This window comes from Propithecus coquereli, unplaced genomic scaffold (genome assembly GCF_000956105.1).
Source record: "Propithecus coquereli isolate 6110/MARCELLA unplaced genomic scaffold, Pcoq_1.0 Scaffold117, whole genome shotgun sequence".
NCBI classification, from domain to species: domain Eukaryota; kingdom Metazoa; phylum Chordata; class Mammalia; order Primates; family Indriidae; genus Propithecus; species Propithecus coquereli.
Window position 1 is genome coordinate 343795 of NW_012135747.1, and position 18319 is coordinate 362113.

The following is an 18319-nucleotide window of genomic DNA, read 5'->3' on the forward strand; positions in this document are numbered from 1 at the left end:
ATCAGATGGAGAATAATGGTGCCTCGGGTTGCCTGGGAGCTCCCTTGGGGTAGGGAGCTACCTTAGTTTGCTGGGGCTGCCATAAAAAAAATTTCATAGACTGGGTGCCTTAAACAACAGAAATTTATTTTCTCACAGTTCTGGAGTCTGGATGTCCAAGATCAGGGGCCAAAAGGGTTGGTTTCTTCTGAGGCCTCTGTCCTTGGCTTGCAGACAGCCACCCTCTTGCTGTGTCCTCACGGGGCCTTTCTTCTGTGCATGCACATTCCTGGTATCTCTTCCTCTTTTTTTCTGAGACAGGGTCTCCCCTGTTGCCTGGGCTAAAGTACAGTGGTGTGATCATATCTTACTGCAACCTCAACCTCCTGGGCTCAAGCGATCCCCCTGGCTCAGCCTCCCTCCCAGGTAGCTGGGACTATAGGTACACACCACGATGCCTGATTAATTCTTCTATTTTTTTTTTTTTCTAGAGATGGGGTCTCATTCTTGCTCAGGCTGGTCTTGAACTCCTGGCCTCAAGCAATCATCCTGCCTTGGCCTCCCAAAGTGCTAGGATTACAGGCGTGAGGCACTACACCCAGCCTCTTCCTCTTCTTAAAAGGGCACCAGTCCTATACGATTAGGGCCCCACCCTTATGACCTCATTTAACCTTAATTACTTCCTAAAGGCCCTATCTCCAAATACAGTCACATTGTGGGGTTAGGGCGTCAACATACCAATTTTGGGGAGACACAATTCAGTCCATAACAAGAAGAGAAGGAGAAGAGGCACTTTTATCTGCACAGGGAGACTTTTACCCAATCTATCTGTTTGACATCCACCCATAACTCTGGCAATGAGGAAGGGCGCTATGTTCCATGGCATGTGATTTTAACCCACACAGCGGCCTTGAGAAGAAGCATCACAAATCCCATTTTACAGATGGGGAAATGAGGTTAGAGGGCTTAAGTGACTTACCCTGGGTCCCACAGATAATAAATGGTGGAGGCAGAATTCACACCCCATCCTTTCTATCCGTGGCACTGCCCTGCCTGCTCTCCAGGGCTGGATCCACTGAATTTCTTTTGTATGGTACCAGGGGCACTTGGCATTGTACAAAGATGTCAGTGGATGAAGAAAAATGTCTGTAGAAGAGGATGGGAAGGAAGAAAAAGGCTCTGAGATCTACAACTATTCACACACAAAAGAGGTGGGATAACTGACCACTAGAATGATGTGGCTGCTAAAGAAAGAAGAAAGGGAGGGAGGGAGGAAGGAAAAAAACTGAAAAAGTGAAAGTGCATTATTCAAAGACTAGGGTCCCAGTAATTACAGGTCATATTTACTGAGTACCTATATATTAACTCATTTAATTCATATATTAACTCATTTACTAACTACACATATTAACTTTCATAACAACCCTACGTGGTAGGCACTATTATCTCTATCTTGTAGATGAGAGGAAACTGAGGCACGCAGAGGTTATACAACTTTCTCAAAGCCGCACACACAGTAAACGGCAAGGCTGGCCTGTGCGGACTTCACAGCACCGCAAACTCTGCGTGGGTCAAGGAGGCTTGATATGACCTGTCACAGTTCTGGGTTCCGACTGTCAGGGACTTCAAGAAACGGGAGCACTTCCACGGGAAGCTGGACTCGAGACACCGATGATATGAATAATATTTATTGAAGACTGTGTCAGACGCTGTTCCAAGTGCTCTACATATAGCAACTCCTTTAATCTTCACAATAATTCTAGGAGGTAGATACTATTATTGTCCCCATTTTATAGATGAAGCAACTGAGGAAAGTCACAGAAACAAAAAAGCCCAATGAAACTCAGGTGTTTCTCCGGCAGAAAGGCAGACTTGAGGGGGCAGCCTCCCTTCCTTCTGCTCAGGGGGAAGAGAGAAGGTTGCGTGGACACAGGTATCCATGCTAGGGATTGGGGTCAGGACACCTGCCCTGGGTCAAGATTAGACTCAATGACCTCCGAGTCCCTTCGAGCTCTGAGATCTGCCAGCTGCTCACGACAAGGGAGGAACTAGAGAGAGAAGCGAGCCTAGGAGGAAGCCTGATGTGATCCATTTGCCCAGAGCCCCAGAACAAAACCCTGACTCCCAGTAAAGGAAAGAATGGACTGTCCACTTTCTTTCATCTGGCTAGAACCTGGGGTCTTCGTTCATGAGACAAAAATCTATGGTGGTGTCTGTTGGGTGCCTGACAGGGCCTAGAGATGGTGGGAGGTGTATGGAGTCTAATCAGCTCAAGGGACCATTTGTTGAGCATCTATTATGTGCTGGGCAGAAAGTGTGACATCATCACATTTACTCCCCTTAACACCATTATACACATAGTGTATACAAAGTATAGAGTAATTAGCCCTGTGGTGGCGCATGCCTGCAGTCCCAGCTACTCTGGAGGCTGAGGCAGGAGGATCGCTTGAGCCCAAGAGTTTGAGGTTGCTGTGAGCTATGATGAGGACACTGCACTATAGCCCAGGTAACAGACAAAGACTCTTGTCTCAAAACAAAACAAAAACAAAACAAACAAACCCCATTTTACAGATGCAGAAGCTGAGACTCAGGTTGGGGTAAGGCTCTTGCCCAAGGGTAAACATCTGGTAAGTGCCTGAGCTGGTTAATTCCATGTACCAGACACCTCGCCCCATTGTCCTGGGAGAGCTCACAGCTGACCTGTGGCCCTCCTGTGTATTCACAGCTACCTCTCTTCCTCTTCTCAGGAAGGCCAGGGGCCTGGACACCAGGTTGGGGGGCTGGGGGGCAGGCTGGGCTGGGCAACGATGAGGAGTGGGGACAGAGGCTGGGATGTGGGGCACAGGAGTGAGGCACGGACTTACTGGACGTGGCGGCCAGGGCTGCAGTGTGCGGCGGGGTGTCCCCTACTTTGGAGGGGTGTTCGTCCCTGCGGAGAGTGCCAGGAGGGAGGCGGGCCAGGGCGCCCTCGCTCGGCGGGCACAGGTGTGCCGAGTGCCATGACGACTGCGCCGGGAGCCCCCTCCCTCCCTCCGGCCGGCGGCGCGGGGCGGGCGGCAGAGGCGAGAGGACAGCTGCGCTGCGCGGGAGCCTCAGCCCGGCCGCCGGAGGCTGACTCGGACCGAAGGCAGAGAGAGCCGGCCAGGGGCTGGGGCCTGGAGCGCACGACCCCCCGCCCGAGTCTGCGGGGCAGCACCGACCCGCGGAGCTCAGAGGCAGGGGCGCTGGCTGGCCAGCAAGTGCCGGGAGACCGCCCCTCCGCCCCTGCCACCCAAGAGGCCCGGAGACTGTCCCGGAGCCGGCAAGAGTGGGCAGCATGGAGGGTGAGTGACCCCGGGACTGGGGATGGCGGCGGGGTGGGGTACTGAGTCAGGGGCAGCGGGCCAAGGGAGAGGAAAGGGGCTGGGGCAGCTGATCACCGATGGCTGTCCAGAATCAGACACTGTGACACTCCGTGTGTGTGACAGAGACCGGGAGACACTGAGAGAGGGAGAGAGGAAGACCTGGGGGCGTCTCTATGGCCATGTTATGAGTGTGTGTGTGTGAGAGAGAGACGAAGAGAGAGAGACAGAGACAGAGACAGAAACAGGGACAGAGAGGGAGACAGAAAGATCTGGGGGTACCCCTATGTCCATGCCCTGGGAATGTGCACCCACACAGTCCCTGATGTCTGAGCAGAGGATCACTGGAGACCAGGCAAGGACAGTTGGCTATTAGCTTTAGAGGAACTGTCACGATTTTGCCTACTTGAAGGGGTGGGGGTAGTGGGAACGATGGAATTCTAGAGATCTCCTCCATGCAGAGATTTCTCTCCCTGGGGAAAGGAGGAACTATGGCCCTAACCTCCAGGACTTTAAGGGATAGTGGCCAAAGGCATAAGGCTGCTTGCTCCAATCTTATGGGGGTGGGGGGCGGACCCCTATCTCAGCCATTGTGGGCAAGGGGAACTATATTTAGGCTAAGAAAGTGGAGTGCTGAGGGCTGGTCCACTGGCTTGCTGGGCGTCTTTGAGATGGTGCCTGAACCTTGCTGTGCCACTGGTTACCCATCTGTTGGACGGATGAACTTATGTTCAACTGGCTCACAGCATATCTGTGAGGATAAAATAAGACAAGATGTGTCGTACAAATTCACGCCAGTGTGAGAAAGCTGCTGTAAGAGATAATAAAACCCTGAAATTCCAATAATTGCAAACACCGCTGTCAAGAAAGAAGAGGGAGTTTTGTAGAAAATCTTGGAGGATTGCACTTGTAGCTTTGCAACGAGCGAGGGTTTGAAAAGCACACACACAAAAGATGCAAGGAGGAATGCATAACCCCAAGAGGCATCTGGAAGATTGGCAGGGTCTGCAAGAATAGTGTTAGCAAAGCACTGACGCTCCAGTGAACAGAGCAGGGGAAAACTGGCAAAGACAGAGCAAAGAGCTTTCAGAGTCTAAGTAAGGAAGACAAGAAGGAAGCTGCTCAGGCTTGGGGCTCGAGGGCGAGCAGAGTGGGGCACAGGCAATTTTACTTCAAATTGTGAAATAAAGAGCATAGGGAGGAAATTGAGACCCAAGATAGGCGAATGATAGAAAGAGGGATGAGCCACCTTCAATGAGCTCGCCCACTGAAGCCCAAACAAATGACATCCCAGGGACTGGGAGGTATTTGCAGATGTAATCATTGCCTTAGAGGAAATTACAGAGAGTGACGGAGGTGCTAGGAAACTGAAGATGGGCAAATGTCCTGATTTTCAAAACGGGAGGAAAGATAGATTTCTTACAAGCCTCTAAACTGCTCAGATTAGTATTGACTGCTATGAAAACTCCAGAAGAAATGATCAAACACACAGTGCACACTTAGGAAACAAAAAAGCAATCACACATCTCAGAATTTTTTCAAAGGGGGCCACCTGCACGCCTGCATAGTGCACGACTGAAACCATCTGGATGTCCGTAGATTAAGCAAATTAAATCAAAGATGAGACACACCTGCAGTGGCATGCTGTGCAGACATTAAAAAGTGTGCTTAGGATTTGATTTATTGGCATGGAAATATGTTCACTGCCCACAGTGAATAATAAAAAAGGTTTTTGAACATATATGTAGTATGAGCCTCTTTATGCAAAATTACATGGGTTTATCATTGAGATATATATCTCTCAATGAGATGGTCACTAACATTTTTGGATTCTCCTGCTTCTGAAAGCATACCCTAAGACAAGGACTTGGGTTTAGGGAGTATATTATTAGGGAGGTGATGCCAGGAAGCCGAAATGAGGGAATGAGGAATGTGAGATAGGGGTGGGAAAGAAAGCAAGAATTGGGTGCATTAATGGGCTAGTTTTAGCTGTGGGCAAGGGGGGGGGTTCTATCCTGCTGGGGACCCTCTGAGAAAAGTGCAGCGTGAACCCGAGATTTGCCTCACATGAGATGCGGCGCTGACTGCTGTTTGTCCCTCCCCACTGGTTGAGTGTTTCTCCACTCCTGCAGTTCTAGGTTGTTTCTGTTTGTGGCTCCAGAGAAAGGAAAGCAAGAGACCGCTGGGTGTGCAGCCTTGATGGGCTCTGGAAGTGCAAGGAACTGTCTACCCCAGCGGAAATCTTTGGGCCGAGGGCATATGGCAGGCAGGGAGCATGACAAATACATCAGCCACAGGGGTTGTCTCTGGGTGTGAGATTTCTGTGCTGCTTACTCTCTCTTTTGTAGTGCTCAGAACTGTTTTATAATAACACCTTTTCTTATAAAAACAAAACAAAAAAGAGTCTTCAGAAAGAAACAAATAATGTAGTATTCATTAGGAGCGTATGTTAATACTCACTAAGAATAAATCAAGGTGTTCAAACAACTCAATAGCAAGAAAACAAAAAACCCAATTTAAAAATGGGCAAGGGGGCCAGGCACGGTGGCTCACGCCTGTAATCCTAGCTCTCTAGGAGGCCGAGGCGGGCAGATTGTTTGGGCTCAGGAGTTCGAAACCAGCCTGAGCAAGAGCGAGACCCCGTCTCTACTAAAAATAGTAAGAAATTAATCGGACAACTAAAAATATATAGAAAAAATTAGCCGGGCATGGTGGCGCATGCCTGCAGTCCCAGCTACTAAGGAGGCTGAGGCAGAAGGATCGCTTGAGCCCAGGAGTTTGAGGTTGCTGTGAGCTAGGATGACGCCATGGCACTCTAGCCCGGGCAACACAGTGAGACTCTGTCTCAAAAAAAAAAATGGGCAAGGGACCTGAATAGACATTTCTCAAAAGAAGACATACAAATAGCCAACAGATATAGGAAAAAATGCTCAGCATCACTAATCATTAGGGAAATGCAAATTAAAACCACAATGAGACATTATCTCACACCTGCCATAATGGCTTTTATCAAAAAGATGAAAGATAAGTGTTGGCAAGGATACGGAGAAGAGGGAATCCTTGTACACTATTGGTGGGAATTTAAATGAGTATAGCCATCATAGAAAATGGTTTGGAGGTTCCTCAAAAACCTAAAAATAGAAGGACCATATGATCTAGCAATTCCACTTACCCCAAAATTTGAAATTAGTTTCTTGAAGAGATGTCTGCACCCCCATATTCACTGAGGCATTATCCACAAGAGCCAAGTTATGGAGTCAAGCTAAGTGTCCATCAGCCGATGAAGGGATAAAGAACACGTGGTTTGTGTGCCCAGTGGAATACTATTCAGCCTTAAAAAAACAACCAGAATTCTGTTATCTGCAACAACATGGACAGAATTGGAGAACATTATGCTAAGTGAAATAAGCCAGGCACAGAGAGGCGATGCAGCATGTTCTGACATTATGTGGAATCTCTAACAATCAAACCCACAGAAGCAGACAGTGAATGGTAGTTACAGAGGCTGGGCGGGAGGAGTAATGGGGAGATGATGGCCAGAGAATATGTTTTCTTTTCTTGTGTTCTTTCTTCTTGTGTGTGTGTTCTATTGCACAGCATGGCAAATATAGTTTAGTAAATAATAGAGTACTGTACATTTCAAAATAGCTAACACAGTAAATGTCAGATGTTCTCACCACAAAAATATTAAGTATTTGAGGTGATGGATATGTTGGCTAGCTTGATTTAATTATTCCACATTGTATTCATAAATGATAACATTGTATGTCATAAATGTATACAATTACAAATCATCCCTTTACAATAGAAAATTAAAAAACTCTTTTTTAAATCCCAAAAGAATAAAAGATAAAAATCAAATCAATGCATTTGGAACAATTGTTCATCAGATAGGACTGGTTGGTAGATGATTCTGTAACTCCATCCAGCTGTTGATTTTACATCGCTATTCACAAAGCTTGTAAGTTTTACAATAAATAATACTTCCAAAACAAATAAAAGAACAAATCAGGTTAAACTTATCAAATTTCCTCCTTTACACTGGGTTTCTGAGAGGAAAAAAGATGAATTACAACAGTTCAGCAGGATGCTGCCAAGATCTCTCATGAAAACCGCGTGCATTGGCGGAGAGCCGTGGGAAGGATGGCGGAGGACTGACACGGCGTCTCATTAAAGGCTTGGTAGCAGCAGCCTAGGGATCCCTAGGACTCTGCCCCTGACATGATGCGAATTAATAATCTAGGGGGAAAGCAAGAGACACGCTTGTCAAACCTGTGGATAGGAGCTATCGCACTACCAGATTCAAGATTTAAGGTTATCTCCATATACTGGAATGCTGGATTGAAACCAAGAAAATGAAATGTAAATGTAAATAAAATGTAAACTCCTGAATTTAGGTCCAAAAAAATCAATGGCATATATTTCAGATAGAGGAGATCTGGCTTGTATTCTTAAGGAAAGTTACTGGGGGGTGGGGGGTCAAAACGGGCTGATGATGAGATAGGACTGGAGCCCCTCTCGCTGGATACCCTGGGATGCTGAGGTGAGAAAAAGGCAGGGAGAGGGGGTGATTCTGGGGACAGGGGCTCACTCTTGTTCTATTTGGCTCCAGGGAGCAGAAATGGGACCAATGGGTGCAATTCAACTCAACATCAGGAAGAACTTTCTATCACTCAGAGACGGCCTAGAATCTGTCTCCTTACCGGTTCCCATGATCCAGCTTGAGCGAGGGGGGCTGACAGGTCTCATTACTGACTGGGGGGGCAGAAGGGGAAATTCTTGGGTGGCTGGACCAAAACTATGGCCTGCGGTCGGGGGAATCTTTGAGGGCCCAGAAGCCCTTTCCCAACACCTAGAGAGAGACACTGCAGTCTGCCAAGCCCCCCTACAGAACTGACAGGTCCAGCGGGGCAGGAACACCATTCGCCTTCCCCACTGGGCCTTGACTGTGATGTTATGCTGGGGGACAAGTCAGCAGAAGGACAGCAAATCAGATCCACTCCTCATCCCAATCCCAGCCCGACCCCAGTCTAGTGGCTTCCTGGGAGCCCCTGGTGGCCTCCACAGCTGTCAACCCAGCCTGGGAGCTCCGTGGCTGAGACGCCGTAGGCTGGGAGCATGTATGTCCACACTGGCTGGAGGTGGGCATACCGATGAGGAAGTGGCTATACAGGGGAAGGAAGTCACTGGAAAGAGAGGAGAGAGGAGCAAGTCAGCTGCAGTCTCTCCAGCACAAGACACGGTAGCATCTTGGAGGTCCAGGTGGGTGCTGCTTTTCCATGCACCTTGGAAATGGTGCTGCCAGAGTCGCTGTGCCTGTCCTTTGTCACAAAGCATTTCATCACGCTGGAGCCACCCAACCAGCCTGGGAGGTGGGCAGGCAAACAGCATCACCCCCATTTAACAGATAATAAAACTGAGGCCCAGGAGGCACAGCTTATAGATATGTCTGCTTGTTCTTTCTGCACAAATGGCCTAGATTCTGGGAATACTGTGGGGACGCAGCCTCCATGGAGTCCAGCTACCCATCCTTGTCCTGAAGACCTTTAGCACGTTCCTGTCTTGCTAGGAGTGAGGAATGGGAGGGGTCTCAGCTGCTGCTTGGGAGGCAGAGGCCAGGTACGTGCAGGTCTGGTTCTCACTGGGGCATGGTCTATCCGAAGGCAGTCTGTCCTGCTTCCAGCAGTGAGTGAGGAGCTATACTTACAATGAGTATTTCTGCTCCAATCATTGTGTGGTCCATTCTGTTGCAAAAAACCCAGGCTATTAGAGCCAGGAGAGGCTTGCATAAGCAGCTGCTCAACTCTGATTTTACAAATGAGAAAACCAAGGCACAGTGAATAGAATTGATAACATCACTAATTTGTACCAGATCTATTTAAAATAAAAATATAAAATAATTAACTTCAGTCTCTCTTTCTCAAAAGCTTTTTGCTACTCTCTCATTAATAATTGAAATTGTATCATTAGAGCTTTGCTGTTTTTGACCTAAAGTCTGACTCCTTTGGAAATGAAAACACCCAAAAGAGACACAGCACTTTGTTATGAGTCATTTCCTCATCCATGTGAACAAGTTCATCAGAATCTTTTCTAAAAGAAAATCCTTCTTGGGATGGGGAGAGAGAGAACATAAGTAACTTGTGACAAACACACTGGGACTCTGGGTGGTGAAGCCTTGTTGGGAAGTATTGGGTGGAGGAGGAATGAATCTCAAAGGGGTTAGGTGTCCTCGTCCATTACTCCTCAGTTGAGCCCAGGGCAACCCTGGTTCAGCCTCTGCCCACTGTGTGCCTGCTTCTTCAGGCAAGATTTTAGTGATACATACAATATTCATGATGTCAGCCTTGTGGCTGGAGCCTCAGGGAGACAAGGTCTCCCCCAAACCAAGGGTCCCTAGTTGCTGCTAATGGACACTGGAGGTCTTTACAGGTGACCTCATGATACCCAGAGAGGATGAGAAAATGGTTGGAGGTGGCAGAGCCAGCCTGGGGGCTCAAACTCAGACCAGGTCTCCTGTCTTATTTGATGGACCCAGAATCCTGGAGTCAAGCAAAACCTGGAGATCCACCACTACTGCACCCTATATTCTGAGAGTAAGCATCTTTGTCTTTGAGCTTTGAATTTTGATTTTCCTGTGAAATGAAAATAATTCTCCTTTCCTTGTCAAAGATAGCTTGATGTTGTATGAAATATATTTCAACAATAATGGAAACGGTATCTATCAAAGCCTATGGGATACAGGTAAAGTAGTGCTTAGAGGAAAATTCATAGCCTTTAGTATCAAAATTAGTTGTCAACATTCATTAATTGTCTATATATTCTAGGCCCTGTGCCAGATGGTGGGAAATATTTCAAGCTGAACTAGGCATGGCTTCTGCCCCTAAAGTGTTTCTGGCTTAGTGGGAGGTAAAGAAACTCTGTTCAGATGAAACAGGAAGTGAAATGTGACCAGCACTGCAGGTACACTAAACAGGCAGACCCTGAGGGAGCAGACAGCCATAGAATCTAGAAAGGGAGCTTCAGGGCATATGTTTAGCCTTACTAAAAGCAAGAAAGAGTAAAATCCCTTAATCCCTTTCCTTAATTCTTCCCTTCCCCCTTAAGCCTCTTCTACCCTCTCTTTTTAAGGCCTGGAATTCCTTTAAGAGGACTCAGAGTAGAGGCTTAATGTGTGATAAAGGTAGTTCAGTTTTCACTGAGAGGTAAATGACTTATATCAGAAACTTTCCTGAATACAGGTTTTGATGGGTAAAACCAGAGAGCCCCAAGAGGAAACAAGGAGAAATAAAAAGGCCTCAGAGTAGAAGAAGGGAAAGTATAAAAAGGGGCTTGTTTGGGGGCTGCTGTTGGCTGCCCCAGGAATTCTGCCCTCAAATTTTTGGCCTTTGCCAATCCAAATTATTCTTGGAAGGTCTGCCTGTTCTTACTCACCCAGAAGGGGCCAGGCTTGCAAAATCCATGTTGCTGTGGTGGGCGCCTGAGATGGGGTGGGCTTTGGCTCAGCCTGCAGGAGGAGCAGTAGGAGGCTGCAGGTCTCAGAAAGCCTCCTTCCTCGTAGATCTCCCTGCACATCTACTTTTCATGGTCCTGAGCAGTGCTAACAAAGGCTTCGCCCAGGCTTGCTTCCTTGAGAACAAACCCAAGGGAACTGGGAACTGGAACCTCATTGTGACCCCTTGGTCCCCCACAGCTGCCTGGAAGATAGCTAACGCAGTCAAGAAGGAGCCTGCAGGGCTTTGGAGCCCTTTGTAATTTACTCTGATATCTCTGTGAGCCTGGTGACAACCCCATGGGGTGGGAAGAGGCAAGAAGCCCTGGTCATCTACATTTGAAAGCCAAGGAGGACTCAAGGATGAAGTAGATCTCCCCAGTTCACAGGGGAGTACCAAGAGGTGGCATGGGGCTTAGGGTCCTCTATCATGGGTTCCCAAGCCACCCCAAACCAAATATACCTCTCTTTTCAAACTGTATGAAGTAGCTTTAAGACAAGTTCCCAAGCTTCTATTTCAAACCAACTGGCCCACCCCACAGCCCCTCTTATATGTAGTGAGTGACCATCACTGGGCCAACTCTCAAGGCCAGGCTTCCTGATTCCTAGGTCAGTATCCTTCCCTCTCCGCAACAGCACGGTCCCTGCGCAAGATCACATGGCCTGTTAAGAGGCAGCATGTGTACTGGTGAGCAGAAAGCTTGAGGGTCTGTGGTGCTACCCCTGCCCAACCCTACCCTTTCCACTGTCCCTGGGGTTCTGAACACGGACTCTGCAGGCTCCTAGGATGATTAACTTTACGGTTACAAGCAACAGAAACTGGTGCTGCTAACTTAACCAACAATGGGGGTCTATTGGAAGGGTGTGGGCAGGTCGTCAAAAGGAAGGAAAAGCTGCGCCCCCTCCACCTTACTAGGACCCAGAGGCGAATTCAAAGCAGAAGAGGTCTGATTGGCTGTCCTTTGGCCAGGGGTGGGTGCAGACACCTGATTGACAGTCCCTCAAAAGCTGCATGCAAGGAGGAGGCCTGACTCCCCAAGGGAAAAGTCTTCAAAAGCGTTGGATCCCCTCCTAAAAAGAGCACTCGGATGTTTGACACACACTTGTGGGGAGTAGTGGGCACCCAGGGTTTTGGCTCACCCAGCATCTTTGCCAATCTGATTGATGAAAAAATTACCCCGACGTTCTTTTAAAATTGCATTTCTTAGGTTAGACATGAACTTGGACTTTTTGTTTCGTGTGGTTCATAGCCATTTGTCCTGCTTTGTGCTTTGTGCACCTGGCAGCGCTCCTGCAGTGCTCTTCAGATGCAGGCCCGTGTCCCGGTGGGCGCTCGGGAAGTGGCCGCGCTCCCGTGTCTTACCAGAACGAACCAGCAGGTGGCGCGGTCGACGAAGCTCTTAGCGGGAGGCCTGCGAGGCAGGGAAACGCCCAGACCCATGCTGGCTAAGCGCGTTCCTCGTGGGGTTGTGTTCTCTCTCACACGTCTTTCAGGCTTGTGCGGGGGCCCAAACTAAGAGTATTATAAACTGTCACGCTCACAGCCATTGTGCAATTTCACACTGTCGGTGCTGCTGCTGCTACACGGACTCCCGCAGAGTGCCTTGGACACACCGTCCCCCAACCTCGCCACACCCCTCCTCGGTCGGTGCTAACGCGGCTCCATTTTACCAACGAGGAGTCTGGTTTCCAGAGAGACGACGTGACCTACCCTACCCAGGAAATATTTGTGTTTCTGTTTCAAAGATGAGAAAACCGAGTTCCCACAGAGGCGAGGAGGCGGGAAGGACGGCTGGGACTTGCCAGGCCGCGCCTTATGCCCAGGTCTTTGGGGCAAGTCCTTTAGTTCTGCGGTTCTGAAACTGGAGTGTGCCCAGGAATCATCTGGAGCGTGCTTTAAAATTTAAAACAGAGAGAGCTGGCCACAGCCCCCTCGGGTTTCTGGTTCCCAAGGTCAGGGAGGAGGCCCAAGAATTTCTGTTTCTAACAAGTTCCAGGGGATGCTGATGCTTCTGGTCAAGGACCCCACTTGGAGAACCACTGCACCCCCATCTTCTCTCCCGCCCCGGGCTTTTCGTGGCCCAGAGCTTGATCTCTGAGATCCTCAGAGCACCCTGGAGACAACCATTGTTACATCCGAAGACCTCCGGGAGGCTCCCCCAGGAGGGGAATGGCTTCATTGGGTTCAGCAGATGGAAATTTCACAGGATGTAACCGCAAGGGCACCTGGCAGATACCAGAAAGGGCAAGTCTAAGGTGTCAGTGAGTCTCTGGCTGTTGGCATGGAGCCCATGGGTGGTGGGAGGACGGCCTGCTTCCAGTCCGGGGGAATTGCCAGGGATACGAAGTTTTCCTCCTCCAGAAAGGATTCGTGTGTAGTGCTGAAACCTGGGCTAAGCCTAGAGCCGGATGCTCAGGCTCAGCTGAGGCTCTTGAAATGGGCAGGGTCACTCCCAGACACTTCCCAGTGACAGGCTTTGGAATATGAACTCACTTGAGGGCCAAGTGAAGGGCAGTAGGGAAAACAGACTGGAGTCTAGCCTGAAAGGTTCTGGAAATTTCCTCTGCCCATCCACACCCACAGATTCCCCCAGACATGGGAGCTGACTCAGAGTTGATTTTGAGGCTCAGCTGCCTGGGAAGTCTCCCTCCAGGCACTGTAATGAGTGAAGCGTCCTTTGGGTGTTCTTCCGGAGGGGCCTGGGAAGGCCTTCCAGCAGCAGCACTGCCTCCGTGGAGCTGGACCTGTCACCTGGTGTCAGGATCCGCCTTCCTTCCTTTTCTCCTTCCTACAAATATTTATTCATTCCATAACCACTGATTGTTGAGCCGTTTACTTTGGACAGGCACTGACAAGATGCTGGGGACACTGCCCCCAATAAGACAGGGAAGACAAGGCCCCCGCTCTCTGGGAGCTCACTTTCAAGCGTGGGGAAAAAGACAATAAACTTGGAAACAAATAAAATATTGACAGATTAAAGAACATAAACAGGATGCTGTGAGAGATAATAGTGAGGCACCTACTATATAGGTAGTAATCAGGTTGGGCTTCTATGGGAAGACCACAGTACACTGAGAGCTAAAGGAGGGGGAGAGCAAAGGCCCTGGGGTTGAAAGAAGCAAGAGCCAAGAGGATGGCAAAGTGGCCAGAGCGTGATGGGCAAAGGGGAGAGTAGCACTGGATGAGGCCAGAGAGATTTTAACAGGGACGAGACCATGCAGCGTTTTGCAGGCCATGGGGAAAAGCATGGATTGTATTTAAAACGCAATGAGGGGTCTAGGGCAATGATCATTAGTGGCTGCTGAAAAAATTAGGTCAAAAGCTGATGGGGATCATGACAGCGGAGGATCAGGCTGACATCACCTGAGCCCACTGATCAGTCTTAGCACCGCAAAGAGAGAGACCACCAGACAGAATCTGATCCAGCCTCTAGATCTAACTACAGGGGACAGAGAGCAGAACGTGTAAAAGGACATCATGAAGGAGCAATCAGCAAAATCCAGTCTGCAGGAAACTCTGCAGACCAATGATCCAGTCTATGTGACAATAGACTGCAGAGGGGAAAGAGACGGTGGGGGAATCTGTAAACTACGAAAACTGAGAGCCACGCCCACCAAGTGCAATATTGGTATGGAGGTAGATTTTATAATAATGGACCGTAATGAATCACACTTCTACGTCCACACCCCTTTTGCAATGTCATGTTGCTGTTCTTCCTATCAAAACGTGAAACTATTTCTCCACTGGCTTGGATCCAGGCTGTCCCTGCAACTTGCTTTGGCCATAGAATGTGGCAGAAGTGAAGCTGTGAAAATTCCAGAGCTCAGGTCTTAAGAAGGCTGTGGCTTCTGCCTTTGCTCTCTTGGAAACTTGAGACCACCAGTCTCTGAAGAAGCCCAGTCTAGTCTCCTAGAGGATGAGAGGCCACACGAGAGAAAACTGAGACACCCCAGCCAGTCGCCAGTGCTAATCACCAGCCATGGGTGGGGCATCCTGGACCTTCCAGCCCGGGCGAGCCAGCAGATGACGGCAGCTGCAAAAGTGATCCCAAGAGAGACCTGCAGAAGCATGACCTAGATTGCCAGGCCATGGTGCCACGCTGCTGTATTTTGGGGTGGTTTGCTGTATCATAAGAGTTAATAGAAATGGGAATTTTGTTTGGATTCTCATTTAAACAAACCAACTCCTTAAAAAATTATGAAACAGAATTTTGAATGCTGGATGCTAGATATTTGATAATATTATGACATAATTGTTGATTTTGTTTGGTTCGATGATGACACGATCACAGTTTTTTGATTTGTTGTTTTGGAGTCCTTATTTTTTAGAGATACAAACTGAAATTTTTGTGGATGAAAGGAAGTAATGTCTAGTATTTGCTTCAAAATAATGCAAAGAGGGGTGGGGGTATGGATGAAACAACTCCGTGCCTTGAGTTGATAATTGTTGAAAGTACACGATGTATATGTGGGGCTTCTTTGTACTATTCTCTCTATTAACGGTTCGCTAAACGTTATACTCATATAGGTTCACTATGATATTCTCTCTTATACATGTTTGACACCTGCCATATTAAAATAAAGACGTTTGAGTGCGATTGGAAGCCCTTGGAAGGCCTCAGCAGGGGAGTGTCATCTCCTCTCACTAGGCACAGGAAGTTTCTGCGTCTCCACCTCCCCTGGCAGCCCCTCTGCCCCCCACAGAGTGTCCGCTGCTGCACCAGGTGGTGCCAGCTCATCAGCCCTGCTCCCCCCAGGGTTCTCTAGCCTCCAGATCCCAAGCCTCCAGGCCAGTGGCTGAGCTCTGGTACAACAGAAAGACCCCCCCCCGAGAGACTCTTCATCCCCTGGGACAGGCCACGTTCAGTCCCAGAGGTAGGCAGGAGGAGAGTTTATGAGACAACATCATGAGTCACCCCAACTAATGACTTCCCAGAAGAGATGTGGTTGGACACTGAGCCCTCCCTTCAAAACACTAAAGCTGGTCCCGATTCAGAGACACACAGAGCAGGGCCGACTCCGCTGCATAGCGGTTGTAGGACCTCGAGCAAGTTACGGAAACCTTCTGGTCCCCATTTCAAATGAGGCTAATACCTGACTGCTTACATCATGGGTGGCTCGGAAAGTTGAATAAAATATTAGATATGAAAATGCTTTGTTCAGTGCTGCCCAGAGGGAGCAGCTGATCACGAAGACGAGAGGCCAAGAAGGATGGGCTGCAGCCTTGGCTTTGGATGTTCTGGTGAATGCGCTGTGCCTTTGCTCCCCGGCCCTGGTCCACATTCCCCTCTCACCCTCCCTTTCTCTACTGCCTTCTGGCCTTTCCCGACCAAATTCCGTAAAGGAGATGAGGAGGAGGGGCGCCAAAGATTTTGAGGGTGTAACAGCAGGATCCCAGAAGAAAACAGGCGGTGCACTCAGAAAGGGTTTAAATGAAGAGAGTTTAATGGAAAGCTTTACAGAGTTGAGATGAGGGGTGAGAGATCTAGCAAGAAGTGCGGGAGCACCCAGGGACTAGCAACCACAGGAAGCTGTTACCACCTGCAGGCCTGTGGGTGCAAGGAGAAGGAGCAGCACTACTGCAGCCTGGCAAGGGCTATAGCCGTGGAGGAGGAGTCACCCAATGGGAGCGAGTGGTGGCCACAGAAAAAAACAGGTGCTGGCAGAATTGGGCAGGCAGGGAGGGAGTCAGCAGACAAATACCCAGACCCCTCTCTCCTGCCCTGCCGTCTCCTTCCATGCCTCCCATTGGCTGAACTCAGCCAGGGGCCGGAGGGCAAGGGAAGCTGGGTCACGCAGTTCTCAGAGGGCAGCCTCTGGGGCACAGAGCAGGGCCGAGAAGGATGGAGCCTCGATGGGGGGTGGTGTGTGGTTAATGGAGAACCACCAACATTGGGGAATGAGTCATGGACAAGATGGGGTGTGAGGTAAGAGATCAGGGCTTGAGTGGTTGTGGGCAGAAAGTCTTGGATCAGTGCGTGGTCAGCGTTTGGCACAGGAACGGTCTCACCAGTGGTGAGAAGTCAGTCATCTCTTCTTGGCCCAGGGTCCTGACCCATATGCTCTTTTGGTCCTAGCGGAGCCCTCCCAGCCTCCCAACGGCAGCTGGCCCCCGAGTCAGAATGGGAGCGACACTGAGGCCGCCCCGGCTGTGAACCTCACCTTCTCCTCCTACTACCAGCACTCCTCCCCTGTGGCGGCCATGTTCATCGTGGCCTACGCACTCATCTTCCTCCTCTGCATGGTGGGCAACGCCCTGGTTTGCTTCATCGTGCTCAAGAACCGGCACATGCGCACAGTCACCAACATGTTCATCCTCAACCTGGCCGTCAGCGACCTGCTGGTGGGCATCTTCTGCATGCCCACCACCCTCGTGGACAACCTCATCACTGGTGAGTGTGGGCAGTGGGCTGCAGGGGCGCCCCACCCCCACTTCCACTCCTCAGCTAAGGCCTGAAATGGAAGCTTGGAAGATGGAAGTCATTGCTGGGCTGGCTTCTTGGCCAAGATGCCATTGTCTCAAACTCTCTAGACAGACTGATGGCCGAGGGATTAGACTAGGAGTAACAGATACAGCGATAGCCCATTTTCACTGTGCCAGGCATTCTGTTGTATACCCGTCATACATTATGTCAATTAACCCTAACAACAATCCCGGGAAGTAGGCTTTTTTATTATCCCCATTTCATGGATGAGGAAACCTGCTCAGAGTGGTCCATAGTTACACAGCTAGGAAGTGTCCAGGCCCACAGTCCCGCACCTATTTCTAATTACTCTTCTGTACCAGTCGGTCTCACTCTCCCATGGACAGAACCAGAACCCGTGGCAGGGAAGCAGGTTTCCTCTGAATAAGAACCTAAAAATCTACTCATTTGAGCTGTTCTCCCACAGAAGAGAGCGCTGTCCTGTAGGTAATGAGCTCCCTGTCACTGGGAGTATCTAAATAGGGACTGGCCGGCCACTCAGGAGGGATTTGGTAGAAGGTATTCTAGCAGAGCAAGACCACCTGACCTCTAAATGCCGCCTGTGCGTCCTGCAGATGTCAGAATGCCACCACTGTCACCTCTCTCACATGGAATTGGCCTTTCTTGCAGGATCAGGGTTCCTCTGACCTGAGCCTCCAGGTGGGGAGGGGCTGGTTTTCAGAACTCTGGAGACCCATAGAGGTCTGAGCCTGCAGATTCTGAGCTCAGAGCTCCCAGCAGCTGCCTGGAGCTCAGAATCCAGGGCCTGGACAGCCCCATTGGGACTGACTTGGGGCAGAGCAGCCACAGCCTGTGTCCCTGTAGGTTCCAGGACCCAGGAAGTGAAGCTAGGACAGAGGCAGCACCCCTTGGCAGTACTGGCTCTGCCTGGTGGAACATTTACTCTCTGCTGAGTCTCAGACTCCTCCAGCGCTACTGAACATAAACTGCGCATCCTTCTCCTTCCTAAAGCACACACACGTGTACTTACGCACACATGTGCAGAGAGGCACACACATGCATGTGTGCACATAAACACACACACA

The 18319-nt window shown here is 49.5% G+C and overlaps 1 protein-coding gene across 1 annotated transcript in view; it reads left to right on the forward strand.

Annotated features, from left to right (window-relative positions):
* Positions 1 to 2978: 2978 nt before the first annotated feature.
* Positions 2979 to 18319, forward strand: part of NPFFR1 (neuropeptide FF receptor 1) — a 23645-nt gene continuing 8304 nt past the window's right edge. The window contains exons 1-3 of the mRNA XM_012658431.1: positions 2979 to 3302; positions 9856 to 9913; positions 16887 to 17201. Coding sequence (XP_012513885.1) covers positions 2979 to 3302; positions 9856 to 9913; positions 16887 to 17201 — 697 coding nt within the window. The remainder of the gene's footprint in view (positions 3303 to 9855; positions 9914 to 16886; positions 17202 to 18319) is intronic.